The following is a 27,357-nucleotide window of genomic DNA, read 5'->3' as shown; positions in this document are numbered from 1 at the left end:
GCCTACAAGATTAACCACGGGGGTCAATATCGGATGAAAAATGCTACTAGATATTTAGTATCGAACAAGAAAAACTCATTCAATGGAAATTTTTTGGAAAATGACCTTTTTCTACCAGCGTTTTTGGCCCGATATTGACCCCCGTGGTTCATTTTGTAGGCAATTTTATGCTCTTTTTTATGCATTTTACCGATTGAAAAAAAGTTGAAAACTTTGGCTGGAATCGTGCGCGCAGTGATACCATGTATGATTTTGCAGACCTTTCTTCCGTCCCTCACATAAGTGCCTCCCTTAACGCTAAACCAAAATATTTTTTTTTAATTGTTGCAAAAAGTTTTATCTTTTACATGGTTCCCGCTGTTTGTCTCTAGCATTCATGCAAGTCTTTTTTATTCAGGTGCAAACAGAAAAATCGAAAAAAATTGAAAAAGCGTGTACAAAGTGCTACTTAAATGCCCCCTTAAATGACAGTACACTGCAAACCTGACTACGAAGTAAACACTGACAAACGAATAGTTGGAAGTACACACAAACGCATAATTGGCCAAGTACACACTAGTATGCTTGGCGAGTGCACACTAACAAATGCCTTTGCGTAGAGTGGACTTAACGATGCTAAGCACGCAGTGCAGTGGTTCAAATACATGAGATCCACGTTCGGTAAATAGGTAAATCTATCCTGCTTTTGCACTCGTTACATCGACCCCTCCCATTTTCTCAATATTTTGGACAAAAATACGGAAAACATACGAAACGTACGTACACACTAAATGTTTTTGTACAAATCTTGTATGAGACATCAGTTCTTAGTGCACACGAAACTTTCGTAAGAATTTGCACGCGATTTTCCCCAAAAATGGAGAAATTTGTGCAGTTTTTCGTATAAAATTTGTACGAAAAGTTCGTGCGCACAAAGAACTGTGATGCCTCGTACAAAATTGTACATAAGATAGTGTACTCTTTCCATGTAAACGGCAGGTACGATCAAAAAGGGCAGAAGTTCTACGGACGGATGGCCAGGCCCAGGCAAATTGTTTACCACCCTTTTCCCTCCCAAGGCATAGGAAGCTGCGGTTCAAATTTTGTGACAGTGAAGTTTGTGCCTAGAAAAACGGGTTCGACATCGAACCAAATGGCCGACCCCAGAATTCACCAAGGGCGGAAAAAAGGGCAAAAGGACTTAACAAAAACGAGAGTAGAACACATGATATTTTTCATTTGATACCGAAAAGCGTTAACATTTGAAAACTGTAGGAAACGTTGCAAGTAGTAAAAAGCACACATACAAAAAAAATACCTACTAGCACTGTTGACAACAAAATCACAACAGACCTCTAGTTCACTATAATGTCATAATAAAGAAAAATTGTTCCTCAACGGGCAGCAGACAACCACTGCAAGACCGTTTATGGAGTCAATCACTTGAAAAGGAGCCTGACTAGATGGGAGTCAATCACAAGTGGAGGACCTCGCCGGGCGGCGCGGTCACTTGGCGAAAGGGAAGGGCACATCCTTCATGAACTCTTCGACGGCGTCGAGACTGATGGCAGCTGCCCGTTGGAACTGCTGCTTGGCCTGGCGAGCCTTGCCGCGCTGCTGCAGCACCATGCCCAGCTTCATGCGCAAGTGCGCGCAGTCCCCTGTCACGGCCAGGGCGCGCGTGTAGAGGTTCTCCACCTCGTTGTACACGGCCTGGACAGACCCGCCCAGGAGCTGGACGACGTGCGCGGCCTGCATGCGAAGTCACAGTTAGGACCGCCAACAAGGGAGCATATTCAGGCGAGGCACTCCAAATTCGATCAAGACTATTATTCAAAGGGTAAGACAACTCAAGTGGATCTAAGTAAGCATAAAGTTCTCGTCACTTTAGTCTATCCCTGGTAATAGGTGTCAAGTTGAATTGCATTATTTTTCTATCAGCATTTTCTGCGTAACTGCTTGGAATTGAGTCAGATAAAATGGTGCAATGGTAGAAACCATTTTAAGGCACACTAATAGAGTAATATCACAATTTCGAGATAAGACAAGTTAGTCGCTTCTTCTGCTTCCTTGACCATAATTCCATCTTTGACAAATCTGTCAAGCTACTAACACACGAGATTTTGTTAACGGGCACAGACGTCAATTAATATTGAAAATATGCCGATGGAGGAATGGGATTATTGCACTGAGATTCCAAACGCTATGAGTATAGCACGTATGGTGCAATGCAGCTGAGATATCGCAGATACGTGCAATGCCATAGGGGCGATTCCATGCCAAACCAACGAACTCTTGGAATTTAATCTCTTCGATTTGGATGAAACTTTTTTTAGGGGTAGGGGTCATTATGAAAAGATCCAATGTCAAAGGGTTTTGCGATATCTCTCCCCGTTTGGCTGTAATACCATAGCGAAGTTTTCACTTTAGTCAGAATCATGATATTTTCTTTATTTTTCTCCGTATTTACTGAAAGTTTTCAGATTTGTTCCGAGAATGGTTCTTTACGTAAAAAGAGCTGGGGAACACGATGGAAATGGTTTCGTGACGATTGGGTGAAGTTTTGATGTCAATTTCTCCATTTAACATTATTATTTTTTTTCGAAAAATCGATGTCTTCAAAATAGCTCGTCTTCGATTTCGATGTGACTTTCCTCACATGATCCTCTTACATATTGAAAGAAAATCCTAAAAGGATTTGATCGGCCCACCGTAAGTTTTTTATTTGCACAAGAAAAGATGTATCATTTTAGGCGTTTTTCTTGAATTTTCGAACCAACTTTCTGAGTTTGCGTCTAAGCTTATGTCCCGTGAGGAAATAAATTTTGTCTTGTCGAGACGAATCCATTGATATATAGAAAAGTCATTTTGGACAATTGTGAAAATTTCACCCTATTTCAGTATGAGAGAAACTAGGGTAAATTTTCAAAATTGCCAAAAACGACTTTTCTATATATCAATAGATTCGTCTCGACAAGACAAAATTTATTTCCTCACGGGACATAAGCTTAGACGCAAACCGAGGGGTACCTCACTTCGAAAACAGGTGTACACTGACTGGTGACTATACTCAATTTCCACTTTGACTAGACTGAAAATATCACGAAATGCGTTGCAAAAATACTAAAATTGGGACAAATTTACGTGGTTTTGCCGACTTTTTCAGTGACTAGACTGAAACAAGGCAGTGACTGGAGTCAGGGGTGTACACTGACTAGACGAAGTGAGGTACCCCTCGACGCAAACTCAGAAAGTTGGTTCGAAAATTCAAGAAAAACGCCCAAAATGATACATCCTTTCTTGTGCAAATAAAAAACTTACGGTGGGCCGATCAAATCCTTTTAGGATTTTCTTTCAATATGTAAGAGGATCATGTGAGGAAAGTCACATGGAAATCGAAGACGAGCTATTTTAAAGACATCGATTTTTCGAAAAAGAAAAAAAAATAACGTTAAATGGAGAAATTTACATCAAAACTTCACCCAATCGTCACGAAACCATTTCCATCGTGTTCCCCAGCTCTTTTTACGTAAAGAACCATTCTCGGAACAAATCTGAAAACTTTCAGTAAGTACGGAGAAAAATAAAGAAAATATCATGATTCTGACTAAAGTGAAAACTTCGCTATGGTATTACAGCCAAACGGGGAGAGATATCGCAAAACCCTTTGACATTGGATCTTTTCATAATGAACCCTACCCCTAAAAAAAGTTTCATCCAAATAGAAAAGATTAAATTCCAAGAGTTCGTTGGCTTGGCATGGAATCGCCCATAGCCATATTGCACCTTACGTGCAATGCGTCCCAAAAATGCCCTATGCTAATGCATGGGAGGGAATTGGGGGGGGGGGCATTGCACTTTAAGTGCAATGAATTTGCATTGCACCAATTGACGCTATACTCATAACGTTTGGATTCTCAGTGTGCCTACCTGGGAGAGCACAGCGGCGTTGTCCGGGTACTCGGCCAGTGCCTGGTCCACCAGCTGCCGGGCCTCGGTCCTGCCGGCGGGGCCGCAGTCCGCCAGGGAGATGGCCAGCCTGGTGAGGGTGTCGGGGCTGCGGCGCAGACGGACGGCGTCCCTCAGCATGGCCAGCTCCTCGGTGCCCGGCACACTGCCGCCCTGCTTGACGCGCTGCCCCTGCAGCTTCCAGCCCAGCATGTGCTTCCACTCGCCCTCGTCCGGGCTCAGCGCGATGGCCCTGCGCGCCAGCCGCAGCAGGCCTGCCGAGTCACACCGCGCCGTCATCACGTGACTTCTCCACACTCTCGTTGACACTCTACAGTCTAGCCTAAAAACGGCCTTACCGAAAAATCTTGGCTTAACAACGGCCATAAAGAAAAAATTCACCGAAATTTGGTGATACTTTTGGGTATCGCCAAAATCTGGCAATTAACTAAGAACTTGTCCCCTTGAAAATTTGTTCAAAGTTCTTTGCCAAATCGTGGCAATACTCCAAAGTATCGCCGTTTTACAGGTAAGACTTTTCCGTGAGGCCGTTATTTGGTGATGCTTAATTGTATCGCCAGAAAAGGTACTAAAAGTATCGCCTTTGGATATACAGTGTACGAACAACATTGAAAAAATACATTGAGTGACATGAACAAATTTGTACAACTGCAGCCGTCTTTGAGCAGATGAAAGCTATGTAAAATTGAATACATAGGCATAAGGGACAATAATTGAGTGCTTGAATTACAAACGAAATAGTTACACATGCGCAAAATACTTAAAAGCGTGTTCCCATACGATGAAATCTATCTCGCGTGAAACTGAGAGTGCAGGCGTCCACTCACCTTCATCGTCGCTGAAGCGTCCCTCCATGACGAGCACGGCAGCCTTCTGCTCCAGAGGCAGCGTGTTGTAGGGCTTGATGGTGCTGATGAACTCCGCCAGCACAGGGTCAATGCCGGTGCAGGGCTGCTTGCGTTGCACCAGGCACATGCTCGCCCAGGTGGAGTCCAGCAAGTAGCGCAAAGCTTCCCTGAGCGACAGAAGGATGACACGCTTTCAGACTCATTACTACTGTTTTTTCGTTGTAAACCGTATCGACGTTTCTGTGCTAGTAGAAACCCTGAGACTAGAGCACGAAGGTGCCAAGAAGCTCAGCGCCAAAGACGCCCTGAAACGTCAGGCAGGCGTCAAAGGCACCCAGTTTCAGGGCATGCCAGACTTGGGGTGTAGCCGTGATGTCCGACATACCTGTGGTCATTGACGATGGGGCAGCCGCGGTTGAAGGAGGGGCCTGGCAGCAGCAACATGTAGCACTCCACCAGCTTGGCACGGCCCTCCGCGCGCTTGCTCCACGTGTAGAGGCTGTACGCGAGGTTCAGCTTGTCGAAGGCCAAGTTCCAGTCCGTGCCCGCCTGCACGCAGTGTGGAAATAAAGGTTGGCAGCGGACAAAGTTAGGAGTAATTTTAAACACAAGATCGGCCAATGTCTCACGAAGAAAAAATTCCCGCAATACGAACACACCGTGTTTGTGCACAAATTTTCTGCACTTTCATTCCGGGAATGTGATATCACGTTAAAACGTTCGTTTGAGCATCGTGTTACATTCGTTTGGGTGTGAATTGGCCAAAATTCAGCTTGTTCACATTCAAACGAGCTCACAACACAATGCTCACACAAACGTGAAAATTTATCACGTTCGTTTCAACGAGAAGTTACGTTCCTGGAATGAGTGTGGACGAGACAACAATTTTTTTGTGCCCACAAGTTTTGGTACAAAATTGTCCGCGATTTGAACAAAAACGGGGAAATGTGTGCAGTTTTGTCGTACAAAATGCTCATGACGTAAGATTTAGTGTGAAGGTAGCTTTACTTTATATTAAGGTTTTTCTTTGTACATTGCTATGAAAATGCCAAAGCGATTCAAAAAATGCGGTAATATTACGCCGAAGCCACTGTAACATAGCCCTGATTTCATTTTTAGATGGTATTATACCATTTTGCGATTGCGACCACGAGTGGTCCACGCTAGGAATTGTAGACCGAGCTGTGGTCCACACTTAGAGTGCGGATGGCCCGCGGGATGGCCTATGAGGAGTTCAACGCTGTAACGCGTGGACCGCAGCTTGATCCACGATTCCTCGCGTGGACTTTTCGTGGTCCACGCTAGCTTGGACCTGGTCCACACTTGGATTATCAGTGTATGGAACGAAAAACTGCACACATTTCCCCATACCTGTACGAAATCGTGTACAAAGCTGTACGAAAAGTTCACCTGCACAAAAGTCTGTGTTGTATCGTACAAAATTTGCACAACACATTACGGGTTCATTACATCGCGGGTTTAAATCCCAGAGGGGAATATTACGACGCAGTTTCAGCGTTGTTTCTCATGGTTTTGAGGGCGCTGGTGACGAAAAATAATAACAATTCTGACCCTAGACTCAAGTTCAATTCCCGTTAGGGTTAACATGGGTGACATTATCACATCTCTGTATGTAGCTACGGGACGGGCCAAAGTTGCCAATGTGTACCGCTACTTTTCCTGTTATTTTCTCAGTTATAATGCCTTCATTTTACCAGTGTTGGAGGTTCACGACTCACCTGGAACAGTTTGTCCGCTATGTAGGCGCAGCGAGGCATGGGCTGGGCCGCCCAGCCCCAGGAGAAGGGGCTCTTGAACTTGGCCATCCGCGCCTCGCAGTCGCAGCCCCCCACCTCTTGCATGCGCTGCAGCAGTCGCATTACTGCCTTGTCGTCGCGACGCTTGTTCACCAACTCGTTGATCATGAGACGCATGTCGCCGCCCTGAGTTGCACACGGCAGGGTTCCTTTAGCGAGTGGAAGCACTCTCACACTCTTGTCGAGGGGGTAACCACTTCAAGAAATCGTGTACAGACTACTCGGTATTGCGCTGAATAACGGGGGTATTACACGTGTATTACGGCCTTAAAATGCCAAAATTTGGCACATTGGCTCCAAAAATGGCATTACGATCACGTGTTTAACGCGTAATACACGGTTTTTGTGTACAGGGTATTACGCGAGTGGTTACCCCCTCGACTCTTGTGGGAGCTCGGACATGTTAAAACAATTTTTGTCGTGAAAAGGATCAAGATTTTATGATTTGTGTAGTGAAACCCATTTAGATAATTGAGAAAGCTTCATTTTGACAGAAAGGAAAGTAACTTTGGACACTATTGGGAATTTAAGTTGAAACATTTAAAATTTTGATTCTTGCAAAATTTTGTACGAATACTTGCTGAGATCTGTGGAGGAGAAAATCAGGGAGACTCATCTCTATTAGTGTCATAGAATTTACAAGAATGGGCCTTAAATCTGCAATAGTTTTCAAGAGAAAAAGAAAAACAATTTTTTTCACAATTTTTGAACAATTTAATGAAACAAATTGTTTTAGATACTTTATAGAAAACTATTACATATTAAAAGCCCATCCTAATCAATTCTAGGACACTGCTTGGGATGAGTCTCCCTGACTTTAACCCCAAAGATCTCAGCAAGTATGCAAACAAAATCTTACAAGAACCAAGAGTTTAATTGTTTCTACTATATTTTCAAAAAGCGTCCAAAGTCACTTTACTTTGTCAAAATAAGGCTTATTCAACTATCTAAAAGGATTTTAATACAGGAATCATAAAATCTTGATCCTTCAACACAAGAAAAAAAATTTTCAACGAAGTAACTTTTAACATGAATGAGCCCCCTCGAAGTCTCGCGGTGAAAGGCTGCATATATACAACAAACGTTCGACACCCTAGATGTTTTCGTACTAATTTGGTACGGGACATTGCTTGCTGCCAACGAACTTTTCGTACAATTTTAAACGCGGTTTCACCCAAAAATGCGGAAGTATGCGCAGTTTTTCCTTCATAAATTGTACGAAAAGTTTGTGTGCGTAAAGAAATGTGACGTCTCGTACAAAATTGTACATAACATTTAAGTGTGTAGTTTTCTGAGCAGATGACCTTTCATATATATTTGTACAAACTTAACGTGTCCGCGATTGTGCCAACAAAAAAAAAACGGGTTACAATGCGCGGTTTTTCGTTACGAAGTCGTTCGAATAGTTCATCTGTACTGAGAGCAGTAACATCTCGAACGAAACCGTGCATAGCATTTAGTGAGTTTCATAATTAAAACTTGGAGCCAAATACTATACCTCAGTCATGATGTTTGATATTCTTCTCTGTCTCTCCTTTGGATCGGGCAGTAACAGTTCAAGTAGTTCGCCTATCACGTCGGCAGCCTCGTCTTCCTCATCGCTCTCATCGCCGGGGAACAACGGGGGGCTGCCTCTTGCCCTGGCCTTGGATGCGGCCCTGGCCGCGGCCTTCGACAAGGCCTTGGCCGAGGCCTTGGAGGAACGCTTTTCCTAGAAACAGAGGTCAAGCAACGGGCGGCGTTAGATCAGGAGTTTACGCTCAGGAAACCACACTCTGAATGGCCCCAGGAAGCGGCAGAAAGGAACTTTAGATATCTCCAAAGTAAGTTTATGTTTTGTTCATTGTGCCTCAGGATGGTTTACATCGTTGCTCTAAATTATAAGATAACATAACTCCAAGCAATTGAAGAGAATATCCACAAGGAAAATGGATTGAACTAAACTTGACCCGTGTAAGATCTTAATTTCATGAGCAACTGGAGATAACAACCTAAAGTCCACACACTGACAAAAAGCTACGCAAAACTTGATTAAGGTTTTGCCAAGATTCTTCATCGTCCTTTCGTCAATATTCGCCGTAGGACCTCTTAGCATTCTCTGTGGAATACTGTATAGTCCTACGGAGAATACGGTAGGTCCTATGCAGAATATTGGTAAGAGGGGCACAGAGAATCGTCACAGGTAGTTTTAAGAATTTTCCGCAAGCGTAATCATTATACGCTTGAAACGTTGCGCAAACAGGAAATTTAAGTGTATGCTTCATTTCAGACGTCACTCTACGCTTGACTCAAGCATAGAAACACGTTTTCCCAGTGTGGTCTTTCTCCAACTGCATTAACAACAGGTTGTTCACATACATGTACGAGCGGAAAGCCGATTTCGCACCGATTCGCAGAACAAGGCACTCGTAAGGTTGGCATTCCTACGAGCCACAAGACCTGCGGGAACCGGCGAACCGGCGCGAGAAGCTGGCCAACAATAATTGTGCGACTGTCCGATCCACATGGTCGACCGCGTTCGAAAACCACCACACTCTTCAAAGCGTACGAAGCAGTTGCCTTATAACAACGAAGAGAATGAAGGCATTGTAGAGTTAATTCAGGAAGCGGAAGGGGATAACTTCATTTTAACCATTTTTCAGGAGAAACAAAACAATAATAGAAGGGAAAACTGAAACTAAGCAAAGGAATGTTACAGATGATATAATTAACAATTTCAAGAAGCGTAAGTTAAATTTTGAGATGAACACCAGGAGTGTCAGGTCACTGCGTGGATTTGTGTGACTTATCACTTTCCCTTCAAATGAAAAACAGACTCATCTCAACTTAAACGAACTAGAATTTGAGCAGGGAGTATTGGTTACTATGGTGCAGTTTTCAGATTTGGCTCATCTATCGTAAGTTGAGGTATCTCTTATTGACAAAATTTTCAATGGAGTCACGTTGACTTTGGTTGAGTTGTTTCCATTTTCCACTAAATTGAGAGTTTGAAAGAGGGTCAGGTTGAGTTTTATCCTTTTTCGAAGTGAATTTTCTCCGTAACTGCTAGGAAGTCAGTCAAAGAATTTGGTGCAATAATGCAAACCATTCTAAGGCACAACATTAGAATAAAAACTCACTTAGGACATAAGTCTAACTATTCCTTTCATCCAATTCCTGGATCATTCCTTCAAGACATGCTTCGCATGCATGCATGCATTCAGACATGCTTCGCATTACCAAGGATTTCGCTTCATGATACGAAGCATTTCTACACAGATTTTACAATGCCTTCCTATTCTTCGTATTACAAAGCGGTTATTCGGAAAGTTTTTGCTGAGCTCTCTGATGTTGTTGGGTCTCTCCAAGTCACAGTGCAAGAAGAGTTCAAGGTACCCTTCCAGTCGTCAACGTATGACGAACAAAAGTAATCAAAACGCAAGAACCAGTTACACGCCACCTAGCGGCGACTGTTGGGAACTTCGTCCAGACCTACGCTTGTGATAAATCAGAAATCAGGGTTCCGTTTTTGACAGTTAACAGTAACCGCCACTAGATGGCGCGCTGCTGGTTCCAGAATTTTTGAATCTTTTTCTCCTTCACACGGCGAAGACTGAAAGGGTCTGTTCGGACGAAATTTTTCACGGCAGCCGGCATGTGCATCGACCACCTAGTTGGGCCAACTAAACGCTAGTGCCTTACCTTGATGCGCGGCATCACGGATATGCTTGAGTCTGGTGCTGATTGATGAGAGGCGCCTTCACATCTCAAGTTTCCTCAGCCGAGCACTGACTCCAGTCTTGAGCTCCACCGAGAAAGGTTTTTCACGTCACGAAAAGCTGACGGGAGGAATATAAGATTAGGGTCAGGGAATACAATACAGACACGTTGAGTTTTGAACTGGTTTTGAACACTGTCCACAAAGTACACACGCAAAAATGCATGCTTGGCCCAGTAGGAGTGGAACTTCGTAACAAAATGAATATAATGAACCTGTCTCGGCAGAGTCTACTGCAAACAATAAAATCCTTTTTATAAAAGACGTTGCACTCTCAAATTTCTGTAAGGAGCTGCCAATGCGGACCGATGGGTGGTGTTTGTAACGAGCTGCCTCACACCCTACACCCTCCCTCACACTTTAACAAATGCATACCTGTCAAGAACACATCACTCTCAGCCGTTTCCTATTTCTCATTAGCAGACGTATATTTCTCTAAGCAACCAGAATACTTAGTAATTCGTTCTTAAATAATTAATAATTTCTTTTTAATTTACTCAAGACGGTAATATCAGAACAGTAATTAACAATTGCTAAGAAATACTATGACAAAGAATACAAAGTGTTATGATTGCGAGAGAGGGTCGGTAATGAGAAATAGCCAGTGAAAGGCTGAGAGTGAATGCACCAGCAGTGTTGGTAGCGTAACCCTCTGATACGCATGAGCATGTATTTGCAGCTGTTTACTTGCGGGAATGCATTTGAAGGAGTGCACACTGTGGGCAAAAATCACAGTAAATCCTGTAGTGATTAGTACAGCTGTCACTGTAGTTCAGAGTACAGGATTTACTGTACCCAGTGGCAGGAATTCTGCACCTATGAGGATTTCTGTACCACAGAGTGATACGGAATATCCTCTAGGCAGTAAATGGCTTAACCGGCCAGAATACTGTGTCCTGCTAAGTAAATTACCCGGCTTTGCAATGTTTGAAGCGGATTACTGCGTGGTCTTTCGCACAGAGTGCATAAGGTGGAAAGTTAGGTTTGCAGTACTCTGTTCATCAGGAAAGGAGACACCTCTATCCCTAAAGTCTGCTGGTCTTTTCCACGAGAAGACTTTTGTTTCCAATTTGAATTGCTTTTTAGGTATATGAGAAGGTGCAAGCCTTGGAGGCACAGGTATTTGTGGTCGAGAGAGCCACCTAGATCGCTGGTTCTATTCACAAGATGTTATCTTATCGTTTTCGGACACATCATATATCTGATCGTTTCCGCAATGAGAATTTACCAACCAAATTTCATGAAGTTCGATCATTTGAGGCAGATAAGAGATCCGGACGTATTGAAGCTACGGTGGTTTCTTTGATGGTTTATCAGCAGGTTGATGTGTATTACATCACGCGATCCCTCCAGATTTGCAGATTTCCCATATGATCACACTTACCGAAATTCGGTTGCGTTTATGAAACAATTCTTTATAAGGAAACGACCAAGCTAATTCCGACAGTTATCGAATTCATAAACTCGGACGGACATTGCACCGGTGTTAACATAATAATGATTCCCGTTTAAATTTTTAGTCGCAACCTAATGAAAATCTGCTTTGTAGCTAATCTTGGAAACAATTGTAGTCCATGGCTACCGTCCAAGAATGCAAAGTTTGGAAAGAGGAGTTCGATTTAAAGCCCCTTCCAATTGAAACTTAAGCGAAGCGTTCGATTTCACGTTGGAATAAGATGAAACCTCATATGATTAGAAGAGGGTGTCCCAAATTCTTAGGATAGTCTGTGTAGACACCAGAGTAGTCTGCCAAGCGTAGTAAGCAGGAACTGACGCGATGTCGCGAAACCAGTTACGACAAGATGGCTTACAGCACTCGCCCTAAAACAAGGTGGGTGTACGCCAGACCGTGGCTTGTCGTAACAGCCTTCGCGATGCTGCGCCGGTTTATGCCTTATTGGGACCCAAACCTGGGGCTCGGTTCACAAAAGGTCCCACTACGTCATCAGCACCCTCGAATCCACAGGGAACCAGCAGGAAACGATATTCAACTTGGCATGACTCGAGGGGGAGTCACTACACTGCAAGAAGATAGTACAGCAAAAGTACAACAAAAACTGTACAATAAAAGTACAACAGGGATAGTAGAAAGTACAACGAGAATTGTACAAACCACAACCAGCCCTGGACTGCCCAGCACTCGTCATGCCGGTTCCGTTGTACTTTGTACAACAATTGTTGTACTTAAAAAGTACACTAGATTCCTGATAAAAAATTTGCCAGAAATTTGTGTACTTTTGTTGTGGTTATTTTCTGCAGTGTAGTGTACTCGTATGTTCAAATTCGCCCGCACTCAGCGAACTCACAAGTGTTAAAGATCCAATGCTAATTGCATTGCACGGTGTTCCCATGTTGATAATTTAGAATAGGATTCCCAGAATTTTGATAATAAGAATTCTAATAGATTGTGCTGACACCAACTGTTAGATAATCCTGAGAAAATTTAAAAATTTCAAATGCGCATGCGCTAAATTGAAACTAACGAATAGAGAAGACTTCCAGTCAAACCTGATTTAGTTAACACCACGACCACCTCACTCCATCATCTCGCGACTTTCAGTGCTCATGTTCGTCGTTCGGCAAACGAAAGTCACCCGCGTTGAGGAACCATCCCTCCTGAGTCCATAAAATTTGTCAAACCAACCGCGTCGTGCTGTTGTTACGTTGTGAGTTGTAACTGTTCCACAGAAATGAGGATAACATGGCAAGAGAACCGCAGCCTTTAAAAGCAAGCCAAACAATCCAACATCAGCAACAATGGAGGGGCAGCTATAATGCGCGACTACTGTGTTTTCCGAGGGGGTATTCACTCTCGAAAATGGTCAACCGACTATTACCTTTCCGAAAGTATTACACCAATTACGCCCATTACACTTTTCATTACACAGCTGGAATTTTTGAGCGTAAAACAAGCATTTTTGGCCATTTCGAACTATTTTAATTTTTACAAGAATGCGGTGATGCGTCCCTTTTATTGGGTGCAGGTTTTGTATGCGTAATGTTGATCTATCAGAACCGAAAAACTTTTCAAAAAGTTCCTAAGGTAACAATGGTCTAAAAAGAAACGAAATTGCCTCTTATTTTTCCTACTTGCTGACCTTATTACCAATTACATTACAAAACTATTACAGATCAAGTACATAGCGGACAAGCTTACCAGAGTGAATACCCCCTTGGTGTTTTCAGCCTCGTGATTTTCGAAAGAGCGCAGACGCCCAGAGAAATACTGCCAACCCTTGAAAATGAATTTACTGTGTCTTTTCTGGTACGAACTTTTACTAATGACATCCCTAGACGAAGGCCAAGTCCCAGCCAGCGGGCCATCACCCGGCCAACACCCGGCCCAGGCCCGGCCATCACCCGGCCAACACCCAGCCTGGGCCCGGTCAACTCTGGCCAAACCCGGCCTCGGCCAACACCTCGCCATCGCTTGGCCAGCACGCGGCCCATTCCAGCCATACTAATTAAGAGGCATTTTTTTAAAGAAGTCCGATCGTGGAACACGACCGATGCCGATTTCCTCCATTTTTGGCCCGCCCTTCTATTCAAAAAATAGGGGGAGGGCCTATGCATTTGCCTTTGTGTCTGTGTGTTGTTGTTGTTGTTGGCGTCTGTGTACAAGGAAGGAGTTGAGCTAGAGTAACCAGATTTGGAGGGTACTTCAGGAGTACCGTCCAAACAAATAATCCGGTGGTGCAAATCCCGTCCGGGTCGCACAAGGGCTGCTGCAGGTGCATCATGGTTTACATGAGCGGGAGGGGGATTTCCGCCATTATTGGTGCTAGCAGGGCACATAGGGGTATTTTTGGAATCGGGGTGACGAGACAGGATGAATGGACCTGGTCCCGACCCCATCGGCCGCTTTTACAAGTTGGCCAGATCAGGATCTTCAAAAAAGGGGGTCGACCGACTAAAAAAAATTATTGCAGATTTCGATTGGTCTCAGCAAGACCTTTTCAACGAGGGGTCGGAAAGGGGGTCCAGGAGCCCGACTTCGTCTATTAGTCACATCAGGATCTTGAAAAAAGGGGGTCGACCGACTGAAAATTTTTACTTAAGTTTTGGATAGGTCTTGGCAAGACCTCTTCAACGAGGGGTCGGAAGGGGGGTCCAGGAGCCCGCCTTCATGAGTTATGGGAAAAAGTGCGACGGACTCGTTTTGCGCTCCTGTTGTGCCTCTATTGCAAGGAGTTGCAGTAGCATGGCAAATATGGGTATTTTCGGAATGAGGGCGAAGAGACAAATGAAACGGGCATATTCTAAGGACAGTTGGAGTAAAAAGTGTAAGGACCATTGCATATTGTGAATAGAAGGGAGGGCCTAAGTCACGATGGTACATCGATAACTTTGCTTTACCCGCTCACGGTGTGTGTGATGCGAGCGGGCCGAAGGCCCGGGCCTTCGACTGGCCAAGTTGGGTCTGATGCGAGGGCCGAAGGCCCGAGAAAAGGCCGCCGGCAGGCCAAGCTGGGCCGGCCCCCTGTCGAACCGAGTTGCCGGCGCAGCGAAGCGGAGCTGGCAACTCGGTTCGACGGAAGGGCGGGCCCTAGCTTGTTTTGGTCAAAGGTAGTCCTTGTGGGTCTAAGAGAGACCACAAATTTTTTGGGCCGAAATATGCACCGTTCAGATTCTATGGGCAATTTTCGTTTTCTCTGACAACTTTTCACATAATATGGCCAAAATTGAAAAATCACCTTTCTGAGGCCTCTATGCACTCGATTGAGCTCAAAATGTGGTATCTTATGTAAAATCACGCGAGGAACACGAATCCGGTGCCCGTTTGTTGATAGGACAACCCAAACAGATGTTATGACTGTTTTTCAGGTTTTGTAGTGGTTTTTACTTTTCTTGGGGTTTTGGTGTTCGGCATCGATTTTCGCCAATCCGATGAGTGGATTTTATAGATAAAGGACCAATCTATCATACTAGGAGATAAAAAGTTTGTGTACGCCGCGTGAAAAGCAGTGGCGCTGCAAAAATTGAAAAACCGTCATTTCTGGGTAGTTTTAGATCAGATAAGCCACCTTTCGCGTGACCGTCTCCGCCCCATATTCAGTCTAAATATTGTCCCAAGTGATGTCAGAGTTGGTGTGAAATTTCACCGCTGTAGCTCAAGTAGTTTGGAAATGGCAGCTTTCTAAAGTTTTGCAATCACGTAAGGCATTTACTTTAAGGAGAATTGCGGTAAATGTGAAGACTTGTCACAGATCGGGTAATAAATGAGATAGATGAGTGCGTCAAAGTTCTCTAGGCGTAATTTTGGACAAGGAATCCGATTTTGCCGGTACGAAGGCCCTAGGTGTACTCTAAAACTACGTTTTCGTGCGAACCCCATAAAAATGGCCATTTTTCCAACTTCAGAGTTCCATTCATCTTGTCTCGTCGCCCCTATTCCAAAAATACCCCTATGTGCCCTGCTAGCACCAATAATGGCGGAAATCCCCCTCCCGCTCATTGGCTGAGCGATAGCGAAGCCTGTTACTCCAGTGGGGTTGAAAAGTTTTTCATGTCTGTCTGTCTGTCTGTCTGTGTGTCTGTGTGCACTACTCCTCCTGAACGGCTTAGCCGATCTCGGAGAGATTTTGCACACTTCTTAGGTATGTCCTTGGCTCGGCACACGCGAAATGTCACCATCCTAGCTCGACTGGATCAGTTTTAATAGCCGAAAAACACCTAAAAAACGGCGAAAAATAGAGCTTTCTGCAGAAAGATCACTTCCGGCTTGGAAAAAGGGGGGTCTGGGGGGCGGAGCCCCCCAGCCTCGACAAGTTAAAAAGTGACAAGGGTAAAGATCGTGTTATCTATAGATAAAACAACTCTTTTTAGAATGTAGGGGGGTGTGGGGGCGGAGCGCCCCAGCATTCAACAAGTTAAAAAATAACCGACAATGGACAAGCCATTGCCTGCCGCAGGCAGGCTAGCGCCGCAGGCCAAGGTAGGTACGCCATGCGTGGATTGGAGGAACAGGCAGCGAGACATCGCGAAGCCTGTTACGACAAGACGCGGTCTGGCGTAAACCTACCTTGTGTAAACCATGATGCACCTGCAGCAGCCCTTGTGCGACCCGGACGGGATTTGCACCACCGGATTATTTGTTTGGACGGTACTCCTGAAGTACCCTCCAAATCTGGTTACTCTAGCTCAACTCCTTCCTTGTACACAGACGCCAACAACAACAACAACAACAACACACAGACACAAAGGCAAATGCATAGGCCCTCCCCCTATTTTTTGAATAGAAGGGCGGGCCAAAAAGGGTATTTTCGCTATCTAAAGCGCTTCCGAGGCTCCGCATAACACTCCCGCCGCCTTTTTCGGTACCGCGGTATTAGTGGGTGGGCGAGCGTGTGTCGGGCCCGAAATTGCATACTATCATGTGTGGTCTAGTCCTTAATGGAAATGGTAAATAGTGGGTAGGCAGCCCCGCAGACGCCTGTTGAGCAGACTGGCCTACGCTGTACCCTGGCAGGCGCTGGCTCGGCCCTGGCAAATGACAACGCGGGTGACATGGCGATCAGGCACCCCTTTTCAGTGGTGTGGCCGGAGATGGGCAGGCTACTATCGAACGTTGCACCACAAGCTTCAACACGCAGTTCCTTCTCTTCGCTTTTTTATTGGCTGAGCGATAGCGAAGCCCTTGCCGTGTTTGGGCGCGCTGGAAAGTGACTGGTCGTGCGTCTGTCTGTCTGTCTGTCTGTTTGTACTCACCAACGATTCTCAGCAACTACAGTGGCTATAGTTTCAAGATTTCGTATTAAACGTCGCCTTAGCACCCCCCAACACGAGTTTGTTTCAAATCGTTGTTTAGTATCGTTTGAAATATTCAAAACATATTTTTGAATCAGGTCATTAGCGTGGTTAGGTTGGCAGCGCCGCGCCGCTTACCAATTTCTCATACCTGCGGGTCCGCGGCTCTCAAATACGGGACATAAGCAAATAAGCAAATAAAACGATTTAAAGAGCAGAAGGGTTTGGAAATGAGATCGACCTTAATTTTTGGGGTTACCCCAGCAGGTATACAGTCCCACCAGGTATAATCCCAACAGGTATAATCCCAACAGGTATAATTCCCACCAGGTACAATTCCCACCAGATATACAAAATTAAATTTTAATGTTATTTACACGGATTCCCAACAAGTATAAATCCCAGCAGATATACACCCATTTTATTTACCTCTGGAATTAATTTGCACGGCACGCCAGTTGAACAGTGCCTCTCGGTTTCTAAAGTCCCAGGTAGATTTTCTTCGCATCTAATGGCCGAATTCGCAACGTCTATTGGACCTTTAATTCGTTTTCCTCTAGTAGACGTCTGCAAACAGACAGACATTAGACGAATCTAGTGTTGCCCCTGCCTCTGTATACCACAGAAGCGCAACTTGAATAACGATTGAAACGCGAGTTGCGCACCCCCTAGCGAAGGCAGTTTCATCGGGAGTGTGTCATCTTGCCAATTTGTAATCAATCATTTCGTTCACGGTAAAAACGGTACCTGGTTTTCTCAGGAGCCCTATGGCGAAGACATAGGCGATTTCCAGGGGGTTCCTGAGAAAACCAGGAACCGTTTTTGCCGTGTTGTTTTTCTTATAATGTATTCCTAGTGAGAATTATACCTATTGGGATGTATACCTGGTGGGAATTATACTTGATGACACTCACAAAAATCTAATATTAATACCTGTATATCTGGTGGGATTTATACTTGCTGGGAATCCGCGTATAGATAAAAAAAAAAAAAAATAGTGTATATCTGTTGAGAATTATACCTGGTGGGATTATACCTGGTGGGACTGTATACCTGCTGACATCATCTCTAATTTTTCAACATTCTAAAATGTTTATAACCCTTTTGGAACACCAACACAGCGAAATATGGAGAATGGATTTGAGAATGATTTACGAGTTTCGTTCCCCTCTCCCCTCTCCACTGTCATAGGGGAATTTCGTTCCCCTCTCCCCCCTCCACTGTCATAGGGGAATCATCTTCAGGTCAGTGCACTTTGACAAAGCATTGTAAAAAGGAATGTTTTCATTTTGACCTTATGTATTATGTGCATCTTCTTATTTTATTTTCTCTAGTGTCATCCTCTTTTTTAAATTTTCATAGTAAAGGAAATCAGGGAAGTGCATAAATAACTTGTGTTGAAATTAGCGGGCATACTTATTTTGGACTCGAGAAATACATTCTATTGCAATGCTGCAAGCTGACAAGAATGCAAAAGTACTAACATGTGTTTATTAATAGAATCAATATATCGTTGTGTAAGTTTAATTCTAATAGAGTTTAAATTGATGTTGGGTTCAAAGAGATGACTCAGGTTTCGAGCGGTGAGTCAATTAGTGCATAGACAACCAACTATATATATGATTAGTAATGGGTTTTAATGAGACGATTCCTTTATTTTCACCAAAGTTAATATAACTGATACTACTTAGTATTGATTACATGAGTAAGATAAATTATGTCGGTTCATTAAGCCTTGGGTAGCCTTGGCATTGGTCTCTATGTGACGAAACACTGGATTTGACAATAATTGGTCCCCGCTAACTGGTTCAGATCAGCCTACCCTAAACTGACTCTCTCAATATTAACTGTGATAACATATTCCAATCAATATTGTTTTATTCACTGGTTCACAATGAAAGAATGACAAAATGTTTCATAAATATTACTTATAAAATTGTGAGTTCATAAGTTAAGAAAAAATAGTTATCGAATAGTGGCCCAAGCATACGAGTAGCTAATAAAGCGATTGAATGCTGGCAAATTGAATTTTACTCAACTGAGGGATTCGCTTTGGTGTGCCATCAGGGAATTGGTGACGACAGAGGGTGCTTCATGAAGACAAATAGAAACAATATACAGAAATTGAGTATAAAGTGTTGTGTGTGTAGTTTTCAGTGTACCGGTCACAAAAACTACATTTATTTCCGCCAATCCAACATTTTCATCTAGAGCTACGCAATTTGGTGCCAAACTTTCCAAGATGAGATTTATGTATTTCCCTGTATTTTACAGTGCGCTGACCTCTATATTGACCTCTGACCCAAAATTTAACTGATTTTTGGTTAAATTTTTTAAAATTAATTGTACAGTGATTCTTGCAGTTTTTTTGAGTGCTGATAATGAAAATCACTCCCATTTTAACCCCAGACCTATATTTTCATCCCATATTAGGTCATTTTGGACCAAAAATTTCACGTCAAGTTTTATATTGTTTCCTGCAGTTTTTGGTGTGCTGAACTCAAAAATGACTTCCAAAATTTTCCCAGACTCACATTGAACCGAATTTTGACCAATTTTGGACCAAAATTTTTAAATCGAGTTTGACATTGATCCCAGCAGTTTTTTGTGTGCTAATAACGAAAATCACTTTCATTTCGACTCCAGACTTATATTTTCATCCTAAATTGGGTCATTTTGGACCAAAATTTTCATGTCGAGTTTTACATTGTTTCCTGCAGTTTTTGGTGTGCTGAACTCAAAAATGACCTTCAAACTTTTCCCAGACTCACATTTAACCGAATTTTGACCAATTTTGGACCAAAATTTTTAAATGGAGTTTGACACTGATCCCAGCAGTTTTTGGTGTTCTGATAACGAAAATCACTTCCATTTGAACCCCTGGTCTAAAGTTCACTGAATATGAGCCCTTAAGATGGACATTTCGTCTACTTAAGCAAAGTCCAAAGTGCACAAACTATGTCAATTCGCATCGCTCAGCCACACTACGCGCCCAGACTAAACGGCGCGTACCCCTAGTTTAATGTTTCTTCCCTAAATTGTGCGTTTTAAGGTGTGTCAGCAGATCGGACCCGAGGGGTGAATCACTCAGCGTTCTGGTGTTCACATGAGTACGCGTGAGTACACCTTCCTTTACTCATAAATTTTACATTTGTAAACAATCACTGTCAGAAATTTTGACGTAAATTAGCGACAAAAACGTCGCTAATTTTGATAGCGACAAGAATCGTTCTGAAACTGCTTGGTCGTAACTGAACGACAAAATAATCATTTCTCTACGACAATGTCGTAATCGCGATTACATATTTTGAAATCTGAAATCCCCGAAAAGTTGATGAAAAGTTGCAATTTTGCTCGCTTATTTACGATTTGTGTCGTTCATTTACGATTCTTTACACAAATTTACGACAAGATTCGTAAATCTACGACTGAAGTCATAACTGCACGACATACTCAATAGATAAATTACGATCGTTCGTAAACTAACGATTAAGTTGTAAATTTACGACTTAATTCGTTTCAAAACGGAACGTCTCGCTATCAAAATTAGCGACAAATATGTCGTAACAAAATATGTCGTTTTAAAACGACATAATTGTTCTACAAAATGTCGTAAATTTACGACTATTTTTAACAGTGAATTTAAGGCTTAATCAAGCGTTTTATACACGACACTCGACGCCAAATCGGTCGAAAAACTAGTGAATTTCGCCCTTTTTAACCTTGTGAGTACACTGAGTACGGGCAAATTGGTACACATGAGTACACTAGCGCTTCACCCCTCGTCGGACCACCCACACTCACAGACGGGAAACATTTTTAAACCCTACCTGAGAACTCGGCTTCCCTATCGCTCAGCCAAAACAAGGAATACAAAACGCGGAAATGGAAAATAATACAAATATGAACATTTTCCCGATGTAAAAATACGCTTGATATAACGCGATTTACGTTGTATAAAGTGACTCTGGTTGTCTTGGGAATATTGCCTCAATTTATGCTGGTCTTGTTGATGATAAGCTATTTTTACAAGGCCTCTTGTCGTAAAGTGCCCCTCTGCCACACACGCACTCACAGTGGAATAGTTACGGCACACGCAACACCTGCGAAACCCCACCGGCCAATCGACCCTTGTGACACGGTTCACCTTCGCCCAGTGCATTGACACCGCAACGGCCTTCCACCGACACGCCCGCCGCAGCAGAGCGCGACAAGACCACTATGCCGTCTATTAGTCGCTTGGACAGACCGGACTTGGTTCTCGTGTCGCACGGCAAACACCATACACTAAGGAACGGACGGTAATGCTTCACACTAAATCACTGCTTCTCTGACAATGGGACTTAAGTCCACTCCCGTAAAATTTTCAGGAGGTAGTTTTAAGTAGTTTTAAGCCGAGGGGGTATGCACTCGCGTAATAGTCGGTTCACTCTATCTGTAATAGCACGCGTAATTGGCTGAGCGGTAGCGAAGCCTGTTACTCCAGTGCGGTTGAAAAGTTTTGTCTGTCGGTCTGTCTGTGTGTGTGTGTGCACTACTCCTCCTGAACGGCTCTGCCGATCTGGCTGAGATTTTGCAGGCTTATTAGGTATATTCTTGGCTCGGCACACGCGAAATTTCACTATCCTAGCTCAACTAGTTCAGTTTTTATAACCGAAAAACACCTAAAAAACGGCGAAAAATCGAGTTTTCTGCAGGTAGATCACCTCTGTCTTGAAGAAAGGGGGGTCTGGGGGGCGGAGCCCACCAGCCTCGACAAGTTAAAAAGTTACAAGGGTCAAGATCGTGTTATCTGTAGATGAAGCAACTCTTTCTAGAATTAAGGGGGGTCTGGGGGGCGGAGCCCCCCAGCATGCAACACGTAAGAAGTAACCGATGACGGACAAGCCAATGCCTGCCGAAGGCAGGCCAGCGCCGCAGGCCAAGGTAGGTACGCCAGGCGCGGATTGGAGGAACAGGCCGCGAGATATCGCGAAGCCTGTTACGACAAGACGCGGTCTGGCGTAAACCTACCTTGTAATACGCGTAATAGTCGCGTAATAGCCGAAATTGACAAAATTTTATCAATTTTGGTGTGTTTTAGGCCGTTTTTAGCTAGATTCCGATTAATTTGTGGCGTAATGGAGCGTAATAGCGTAATAGTCGGTACACAGGTTCAGAGAGCGCATACCCCCTCGTTTAAGGCTTTGTTTTGACAAATATGGTCATGGAACTTCAGGTGAAAGATTACGCGGTTATCAGAAACCGGAATCATGTTCGATAATCAGTTAACGCTTTTCTTACTGAGATATTCAGAGATGAACATCACAGTTTTACGTCCATTTTAAGTCCATTCGTTTTCGGACGTCGGGTCAAGTGCCGAACATGGATCGCGGTATCAATCACGGATCATTTTTGTTAGCGAGCCCGTGCCGCCAAACCAACCGACCAATTTCATTTCTTCGAAGTTTTTCCATGTAGTCTGCACATTTTGCTGCTAGGATCACGCGCTGGGGAGCTGATCAATCTTACCGCTACCCTTACAATACGCACATGATGAAGTTCCTCTGAAAAAGGGTCCGAAAACGGCCTGGTTTCAGGTTAGGTTAGGAGTCAAAATTTAAAGCGTTATTACAATTGAAATGTTTCTAAATTGCACCTTCAGAGTGCACCCTTACAAAATTTAGACGACCAGTAGTTACGGGAACGCCCGTTAAAGAGCGTGGTGTGTGTGTTTGTGTGTGGGGGGGGGGGGAATCCATATTTCGATCAGACCCATGGATCATTAAAATCGGTGAAATTTCAAATCCCTGTGAATTTCAAAGAATTTGTAATTAAATGTTCAGTTCTTGAGAGGGGGTTGTCTGTGTGGTAATCTTAGAGCATATCGAAGAAAATTTAGTTCGTCGCTTGTTTGAGCCGAAACAGGACATTTTTAAAAAGTAATCCACGTTTGGTAACCTTACCCTAACAACTCAAGTCCAGTCGTTTCCTGACGCACAAGTCTACACCAGCTTTCTGTCCTGACGACCAGTCCATATGCACTTAAGCAGTTTTGTCACAACGGCCGGACGTATGCTCCTATGTCAGAAAACGTCACGCTGGACCTAAGTGGTTTTATCAGAAAACGGATGGACTAGTGCCGTTTTGTCAGGAAACGGGTGGACTTATGTTGTTTGGTACAACGCTGTAACTTCCGAACTAATTATCTTGGAATCATAGGTCCTTCACCATTTTGTGTAAAGTTTCGCCAGTACAGACCAAGGTTAAGGGGGCAGTCTCGTCCCTGTACCCTTTTTTAGGGGGGTTTTCCCCCCTCTTTTGATGACGATGATTTTTTAAATATACCTCTTAGAGACAAACGATAAAAACCAAATGAAAGAACGGAATTTTTACAACATTTTTTAAAAAAAATATTTTGTTTTGTCTTCAGTAGTAAGGGAGTTATAGGGAATGCAACAAAAGCCGACAAAACATACAAAATTTCACTGCGCGACAATTTTCTCCGGAAGTTCTTAACTTTTTGGCAATCGGTTTGCGGCATCTTGAAGATGAAAAAATCCTCTTTACTTTAACCTACAATCGTCCATGTAGCCCAAGGGAAACCTAAATTAAAACCGTTCCTAAGTTTGTATAGGTTTTTGGTTACGTTTTAAAAAGTGTAATCCTTGGGCTATATGGACGATTGTAGGTTAAAGTAAAGAGGATTTTTTCATCTTCAAGATGCCGCAAACCGATTGCCAAAAAGTTAAGAACTTCCGGAGAAAATTGTCGCGCAGTGAAATTTTGTATGTTTTGTCGGCTTTTGTTGCATTCCCTATAACTCCCTTACAACTGAAGACAAAACAAAATATTTTTTTTTGAAAATGTTGTAAAAATTCCGTTCTTTCATTTGGTTTTTACCGTTTGTCTCTAAGAGGTATATTTAAAAAATCATCGTCATCAAAAGAGGGGGGGAAAACCCCCTCAAAAAGGGTACAGGGACGAGACTGCCCCCTTAATTATCCCGATAAGGGTAAATTAAAAAAAACATTGGGAATTTCAAAATGGACGGGACGGGCCAAGTTTCCCGGTTGATATCGCCACCCACGGGGATATCGCTTAGAAGATGGCATGGTTTTAAAATTCATCCGTAGTCCAACTTACATGCATTGAATATGTCTGTGAAATGGGACATCTCAGAAGCGTGACGAAGTACATGAGAATTTTTCGAGTGTCAAAATACCATTTTGTTGACCCTTTTTCCACCTTTTGTTTTGGCGTGGATGCTGGAAAGTGGCTTGCTCGTTTCAAATAATTAAAATAAAGCACCTTCTTTCAATTTGCAGAAACATTCGTTCCAGAAGTTTGTCTACAGACGATGGAAGACCGCTCCATTCCGGTTGAATCCATTCCGGTTGAATTTAGATGGAGAAGAACCATGTTCGCACACAAGTCAGTGATGACGAGGTTCCCTATGAGGCTTTTCCGTATCTTGGCACTTGCGCCTTACAAGCAAACTGGAACCATAGTAACACAAACTCGTTCGCTGCGTTGGTGAGTAGATCGATCGTTGCTGAAACTCAGGACCGAAGTCAGAAATCGGAAAACAACTTATTTGAGAACCACGGAGAGCATGAAAACTTATGTGCGAGAACTCAGCATGGAGAGCATGAAAACTTATGTGCGAGAACTCAGTTCACACTTACATTACGACCATATTTTCGGTGATACATTAGTGTACGACCCTTTTTTCGGTGGTATATTTTGTATCACCGGTGAGATGTCTCACCCTTTGAATTAGTGTCAGAAATCTACGTCACGGATTTAGACGAAATTTTGTAGGCGTGTTTTCCATGAAGGAAAGAGCTTCAGAAAAGAAAATCCGAGACATTGATGGTCTGAGGTGACTTGGGAAAGAATTACCCTACGTCTCTCGCTTCGCGCCTATCACGCATGCCATGTTCGTTGGAATGTTAGATTTTTGTCACACACGTGTGAATACGGTATAAAATTCGTTTGGACGTGACACACCGCACGTCTACGCATACAGAGGCCTAGGATCCGAACCTGAAGTGCGACTGCAGCGCGCCGCATTTCAAGGAGGCCTCTAGGGTCCGGTCCGTGCATGCGTGCAGCGGACCAGCACGACGTTCGACCATGCATTGATTGGTAGGATGGTCCAAAAAAACACTTTTTTCTCTGATCGGAAACGGGTACCTGGCAAAAGTGGCCACTTGACATCAGAAACACACGTGCAAATTTTTTTTTCCGATCGGACAATATCTTTGGTTCCCACTTTGAGGGGGAAGTTTCGGATTTATAAGTAAAATTAGTCAATTTGCAAAACGGACTCGGATGCGCTGCTGATGCGTCCAGATGATCACTCGGGAAGAAAAAGACACCTTATGTACTTTAAACAGCATATCGAGCTTCATATTTGGCCCTACTACAATACCCAGGGACCGGAAGTACGGCCGAAATTCCGTGTTTTGAGTAAAATCAACACTTTTGCTTCCAGAAGTTGTGTGTTCGTGGTGTGTGATGTTTCAGCACTCAGACACTTCTATTCGAGGAACGTGACATCACGTTGAAACGAACGTGTCAAAATTTTACGTTCATTTGAGCATTGTGTCACATTCGTTTGGGTGTGAATTGGCAAGAAATCAGCTTTTTCACATCAAACGAACGTGACACAACGCTCAAACGAACGTTACATTTTGTCACGTTCGTTTCAACGTGATGTCACGTTCCTCGAATGAGTGTGTCCGAGTGCTGAAGGTTGGCTTTAATTTGGCTTTCAAAAAAAAAAAACTTACTTTTTTACTTCTTTTTTTTTTTCAGGTACAGCATTTGTTCGACGATCACCTCAAGCACCGGCTGCATATGCTTATTGTTGCATTATGCGTCAGAAGCGATTCTCCATCCCGTGAAGGCGCACATGACGCTGTATGAAGTGTTGATAGTGTCCATGATCATCGCCGCGGTCTTTGGGGTGGCCTTGATTCGACTGCACCTCTTTCGGCGCCAATACCCAAACCTGCAGCGCATCCTCATGGACCCCGTCATCCTCAACGAGATGCCCACCACGTCTTCCAGAGCCCTCGTCATATTCTATCCGGACTTGGCAAGAACTGTTGCAATTATCATTTTGACGCTGTGTGCGTTTTACACAGGGCAAATGACTCTGACGACAGCCGTGGTATCCATATCAATGGTTTTGGAGGTGAGTACATTGTGCATCGCATCACGAACATTAGTCACTGTGGGGAAAAATCACAGTAAATCCTGTAGTGATTAGTACAGCTGTCACTGTAGTTCAGAGTACAGGATTTACTGTACTTTTTTTACAGAATCTACTGTACTTTGCACGGGATTTACTGTTACCACAGGAGTGGAGTACGGAATATCCTGTACCAGGTACAGTAATGCTGTAACCAGGCACAGTAAATACTGTGTCCTGAACTACAGTAAATCCCGGCAAAAAAATTAACGGGATTTACTGTGGTTTTTTCGCAGAGTGGTGACCACCGCTCTGTCTGATTTTATTGCGGTTTACGGTAAGTCTCGCCACGACCTTTCCAGCGAGGGGTCGGTAGGAGGGGCCAGGAGCTCGGCTTCCACTCTCATTCCAAGTTCGTGCCATCACGTTGAAACGAACGTGACAGAACGTCACGTTCGTTTGAGCATTGTGTCACATTCGTTTGAATGTAAACAAGCTAATTTTTGGCCGATTCACATCCAAACGAATGTGGCACAATGCTCAAACGCACGTGACACTTTGTTACGTTCGTTTCAATGTGGTGTCACGTCCCTGGAATGGGAGTGTCGGCAGTTGAAAAGTTCAATGCGGTTTTCCATAGGTTTCGCCACGACCTTCTTGACGAGGGGTCGAGGGGGGTCTAGGAGGCCGACTTCGTGCATTGGTCAGAGCAGTGTCTTGGGAAACACGGGTTGACCGACTCAAAATTTGTATCATCATTTTCGATAGAGGGTTCAGAAAGGGAGGAGTCCAGAAGCCCGACTATTTGAGGGGCTGCAGATTTAGACAATTGAGCACACCACACGGTCAGTTTCGGTCAGAAATGCGCGGGCGAAATGGAACCCCTTCACAACTGTGTGTTCAAAAATTTGCTGTGTAGGGCGTACATTCCTCTTGTGGGATCTCGTGAGTCATTTGTTAATGCTCACACAGATGCTATGTATAATTTTGTACGAGACAATACAGTTTGAAGTGGAAACGAACTTTTCGTAGTGTACAAAAAACGGCACATATTTCCCA

The 27,357-nt window shown here is 43.7% G+C and overlaps 1 protein-coding gene across 22 annotated transcripts; it reads right to left on the bottom strand.

The window, feature by feature from the left end:
- Nucleotides 1-1,191: 1,191 nt before the first annotated feature.
- Nucleotides 1,192-21,289, bottom strand: LOC117640563. 22 transcript variants are annotated; one of them, XM_034377133.1, is made up of 8 exons: nucleotides 21,265-21,289; nucleotides 10,295-10,431; nucleotides 8,112-8,324; nucleotides 6,536-6,739; nucleotides 5,182-5,345; nucleotides 4,776-4,963; nucleotides 3,910-4,202; nucleotides 1,192-1,731 (listed from the first exon to the last, which is right to left on the bottom strand). In XM_034377133.1, the coding sequence occupies exons 2-8, from the start codon at nucleotides 10,307-10,309 to the stop codon at nucleotides 1,486-1,488; spliced, it is 1,323 nt and encodes a 440-aa protein (XP_034233024.1). In that variant the 5' UTR covers nucleotides 10,310-10,431; nucleotides 21,265-21,289; the 3' UTR covers nucleotides 1,192-1,485. The 22 variants fall into 22 exon arrangements, with proteins under 22 accessions (XP_034233024.1, XP_034233020.1, XP_034233025.1 ...); XM_034377129.1 differs by lacking the exon at nucleotides 21,265-21,289 and adding an exon at nucleotides 20,948-20,969; XM_034377134.1 differs by lacking the exon at nucleotides 21,265-21,289 and adding an exon at nucleotides 13,015-13,038.
- Between the last annotated feature and the right edge of the window lie 6,068 nt (nucleotides 21,290-27,357).

Source organism: Thrips palmi, unplaced genomic scaffold, assembly GCF_012932325.1.
Source record: "Thrips palmi isolate BJ-2018 unplaced genomic scaffold, TpBJ-2018v1 HiC_scaffold_12, whole genome shotgun sequence".
Classification (NCBI taxonomy): Eukaryota; Metazoa; Arthropoda; class Insecta; order Thysanoptera; family Thripidae; genus Thrips; species Thrips palmi.
This window is presented reverse-complemented; position numbering and strand designations above follow the sequence as displayed.

Coding starts and splice junctions, on each gene's coding strand:
- LOC117640563 (XM_034377114.1), bottom strand. CDS start 9,034: ATGCCAACCTTACGAGTGCCTTGTTCTGCGAATCGGTGCGAAATCGGC. Junction 6,740..8,111: donor TATCAAACATCATGACTGAG/GTATAGTATTTG, acceptor TGTGCAACTCAG/GGCGGCGACATGCGTCTCAT. Junction 5,346..6,535: donor TAGCGGACAAACTGTTCCAG/GTGAGTCGTGAA, acceptor CACTGCGTGCAG/GCGGGCACGGACTGGAACTT.